The following is a 4724-nucleotide window of genomic DNA, read 5'->3' on the forward strand; positions in this document are numbered from 1 at the left end:
CTTCCCTCCTCTCTTCTTTCGATTTTTTTAAATTTAAGAGCTAATATACTTTGGTTGTTAGTCCCCAGTTCATGCGTCTGTGCCTCACTGTGATGTACTAAATAAAATCTCTTATCCTCCAAAGCCGAAGATTCCTCGAGCAGTTCCTGTTCTCAAGATGGATGAACCATCTTCAAGTACCGCTCTAGCTCAGTATGACAGTGACTCCAAGAAAAACTGTGGCTCCCAGTCAAACGTCAACATGTGGTCTACGCCAAGAGAAGACTTCCCTGACTGGTGGCAAGTAAGAAGACTGAGAAGGTAAACCCCAGCTTTCAGTCTGGCTGTGCGGCGCACAGAGTAGACACTGCCCCACTGCCTTGGAGCTGAGCCTCAACTCGGTCCACACAGGCCTCAGCTGAGACAGAGATGCCCTCTGAGAACATGTTCGGTGCCGGAGCCGGAAGCCTGGGTAGCGGTGGCCCTGCTGAAACTCAGCAGCACAGACTTTCCATTTAGATGATCACATCTAATGATCTAAGTAATACTTGAGCATTTTACTCCCTTTCCTTTCTCTCCCCTCTTCCTCCAAATAACCCCCTGTTCCAGAACACCAAATCTTTAAACTACATCCTCTATCTGAGAGAGCTTAGAGTGGGTTGCTTTTTTTTTTTTTTTTTTTTTTGTGGTATGCGGGCCTCCCTCTGCTGCGGCCTCTCCCGTTGCGGAGCACAGGTTCCGTACGCGCAGGCTCAGCGGCCATGGCTCACGGGCCCAGCCGCTCCGCGGCATGTGGGATCCTCCCGGACCGGGGCGCGAACCCGGTTCCCCTGCATCGGCAGGCGGACGCGCAACCACTGTGCCACCAGGGAAGCCCCCTTGAGTGGGTTGCTTTTTAATGTACTTCGGCATCCCTGGCCAAATGACTAGCAAATCAAGTGAGGCCACGGCTGCCTTCTCAGGATGTACACCTTTGCCCACACAGTCTTCTTTGCCACTTCCTCTTTGCACTTAACATCTGGGACATTTTTCCCATTTGAATACATGAGAACATACTAAATTTTTAATGTTTTAAAGTGTTCATCGTGGTGAAACGTACTGTGAAATGTACCGCCTTAGTCATTTTGCAGTGTAGAGTTCAGTAGTGCTCGCTACATTCCCAGGGTCGTGCAACCTGCCTGATTACTTTGAATGTCTGTATCGTATTCCCTCATGTGGATAAACCTAAGAGATGCGCAATTGATGGATACTCTCCACGTGCTCTTAAAAAGCCACAAAAAGGCTAAATAGATCGCTTCGCATTTGTAAATAAGAGTTTTCTTATGAAGAACTGAAGGGAAAAAGCTATGTTGGTGAGCAAGGCTGTCTGGGAAGCTGGGGAAGGAGGCATTGCTGGGCTGGGGCTTCTCCAGGCATTCACTGAAGTGTGGTTTTGAAAAAGACCCTGGGCTGTGACGGCAAACAGGAAGTAGGTCGTACATTGCAAATAACACAGCCTTTGGGCTCGGAGACGTCAGTACTTCCTCATGCACCTGCCGCACACCCCAAATGAGAGAGAGAAAGTGACGGGGGGCAGAGGATGCGGAGAATCCTGCAGATCCATCTGTGTCCACATGGAGTTACACGGTTTGGTATTTTCAGGACTTTCCTTTGCAATCATTAACAGCAAAGAGGAAAATGACTTATTTTAAAATATATCAGCAACAGAATGCCTGCATACATACAAGAAAATCAGGGCCAACCCAGTCAAGATGATTTATTAATCCAAGTTTTCTACTGTTTGGGGTTATTATGAGCCATTATTAAAAATTCTCTTTTGTTTAGGCATCCTGTCAAACTAACTGCTTTTTAGTGGAGTCCCTGCAAGGATGAAAATGTGAAAATGACTCATTAGCTTCCATTTCCAAACCAAGTGACATATATGGGTCAAACTGTTAAAGCTGAAACATATCTAACAAAATTACTTTTGTCATTTAACATTTATAAATAAACATCAATTTATGAAATGTATCTCTCTTTTTTGTAGCAGTGAAGATTTGGCATGCAGTAACGAAAGGGAAAGAAATGTTGTAGATCACAGCACCTTAAAGATGTCATGGTAAATCAAATTCAGATATTCTTTTACACCCAGGATTTCTTCCTTCTGCAGGAAAACTAACCACATTTGTAATAATTTTGCAACTAGCCTTTACTTTTTAAGGTAAATATAAAACAAATCCAGGTAGTTTGCTCCTCTGAACCCTGAAGGTGGTCTGAGTTGATGGCTTCTGGGTCACGCTGATATTTCCTACCCATCGTTCATGATATACACTGGTGTTCTCAGGAACACGGACATACCGGGCTCAGGCATCTCTAGCAGGAGGGAAAACAGCATAGAGTTGAGTAACTCTTCTCTGAGAAAAGCTCTATACACAACCAAGATTTTCTCTAGCTTTATTTATATCACGGCTCTCCCGGAAGCGTCCTCATTTATTTCATGAGCCCGCTCTTCTGACAGAGTCAAAGAAATCTACATTCCTGGGGGCCTTCTGTATCAAGGAGCCAAGTTCTCATGAAACTGGGCATGAGCTCAACTTTTAAGCAATTCTCTCTTCACTTTGCTGACACCTTCCCAAGTGCAAAAAAGGGAAAGCTAACAGTCCAGATCTTATTCACATGGATGAAAGCAGGGTGGGATTTGATATAGCACTGTGAGGCACTTGGATTATTTCTTGGTATTTTTTTTTTTGTATTCATGTCATTCCCTCTCTTCTTAAGGGGATCCCCTGAGTCAAGTTCATCTGAAGAAGAGGAAAACCTTGATGACTATGAGTGAGTTTTGAAAGTCCTCTGTGTTTCTCTAAAACTAGACATAGATGTTTCTATTGTTTTCTTCCCCTAAGGTTACAAGCAGATGGCTCAGACTTGCTCAGGAGGCTGTATTTACATGGAGACACTCATGTGAGGTTCTGGGCCATGTATCTGGAGGATGGGTGACAATGAACTGGGTTGTTACTAATGAAAGTATTTTTCCCCAGTCTGGATGATCTAAATCAGCTGCAAATGTTCCTGGGATTTATCACATACCTGGCCCCCTCTTCATTTCGCTTTGACTTCATAGATACAGCCCATGACATTTCTGCTGATTATTTCTTCCCTGGAGGCCCCTTGCCAGGATGATGCTTAAAGGCTCTTATTAGCATTGAGTCCAACTGTGAAGTTAGTTCTGATGCAGTAATTTTACAAGGTAGCACAACCGAGCCTTGAATATCACAGCATTTATGTTGAGAGATTCCCATTCCTAGAGTCACCTTATCATTGAACATCCAAACTAGGACACTTGAGGAAGAGAAAGAGTGCACTGCTCAATGTTACATCTGGCCATCAGGCACAAACCGGACCCCTCTGGGCAAATAAGAATGTGTGATCACCCCAACTGTACTGAGACAGGGGGGTCTTAAGTGGCTGTTAAGGTCCTTTCCAAAATCTAAGACTCTATCATTCGACAACAAATAGGGACAAAATAATCACCTCCCGGACTTAAAGTCTGGCATTAAGGAGAGGTGGGAGTAATAAGGCACAGTGCATCTCTCAGACACCTGCTACCCAACAGCGACCAATTCAGCTGGACACTAGGATAACACATGTTTCTAGTTCTGGTTTTGTATGAGTGCTGTTACTGATTCATTGGCTACGAGTACAGTGAGAGCATTTACAAAGTACATGTCACTCTTCACCACCTCTTAGTTCCCCTTTAACCGTATCTTCTTCCCCAACATCTACCCTTTGGAAAGCAACTACTGGAATCATCCAAACTAAGATAAAAATGACTGAGATACAAAATGTAGAACCGATAGCTAGTGGGAAGCAGCCGCATAGCACAGGGAGATCAGCTCGGTGCTTTGTGACCACCTAGAGGGGTGGGATAGGGAGGGTGGGAGGGAGGGAGACGCAAGAGGGAAGAGATATGGGAACATGTGTATATGTATAACTGATTCACTTTGTTGTAAAGCAGAAACTAACACACCATTGTAAAGCAATTATACTCCAATAAAGATGCTAAAAAAATCAAAAAAATAAAATAAAATTTTAAAAAGAGGGGATGTATTTCAGAATAGATTTAAATGAGCATTCCTCATTGGTTGGTGATAATGTAAATGATACAGCCACTATGGAGAACAGTATGGAGGTTCCTTAAAAAACTACAAATAGAACTACCATACGACCCAGCAATCCCACTACTGGGCATATACCCTGAGCAAACCATAATTCAAAAAGGGTCATGTACCACAATGTTCACTGCAGCACTATTTACAATAGCCAGGAGATGGAAGCAACCTAAGTGTCCATCGACAGATGAATGGATACAGAAGATGTGGCACATATATACAATGGAATATTACTCAGCCATAAAAAAGAAACGAAATTGAGATATTTGTAGTGAGGTGGATGGACCTAGAGTCTGTCATACAGAGTGAAGTAAGTCAGAAAGAGAAAAACAAATACCGTATGCTAACGCATATATATATGGAATCTAAGAAAAAAAAAGAAATGGTCATGAAGAACCTGGGGCAAATATGGGAATAAAGATGCAGACCTACTAGAGAATGGACTTGAGGATATGGGGAGGGGGAAGGGTAAGCTGGGACGAAGTGAGAGAGTGGCATGGACATATATACACTACCAAATGTAAAACCGATAGCTAGTGGGAAGCAGCCGCATGGCACAGGGAGATCAGCTCGGTGCTCTGTGACCACCTAGAGGGG

At 43.6% G+C, this 4724-nt stretch overlaps 1 protein-coding gene across 1 annotated transcript in view; it reads left to right on the forward strand.

The window, feature by feature from the left end:
- BMX (BMX non-receptor tyrosine kinase) overlaps positions 1-4724 on the forward strand; it is a 57812-nt gene that overhangs the window by 20010 nt on the left and 33078 nt on the right. Inside the window, exons 7-9 of the mRNA XM_028491545.1 lie at positions 125-300; positions 2006-2077; positions 2737-2790. Coding sequence (XP_028347346.1) covers positions 125-300; positions 2006-2077; positions 2737-2790 — 302 coding nt within the window. The remainder of the gene's footprint in view (positions 1-124; positions 301-2005; positions 2078-2736; positions 2791-4724) is intronic.

The sequence above is a fragment of the Physeter macrocephalus genome, chromosome 7, assembly GCF_002837175.3.
Source record: "Physeter macrocephalus isolate SW-GA chromosome 7, ASM283717v5, whole genome shotgun sequence".
NCBI lineage: Eukaryota > Metazoa > Chordata > Mammalia > Artiodactyla > Physeteridae > Physeter > Physeter macrocephalus.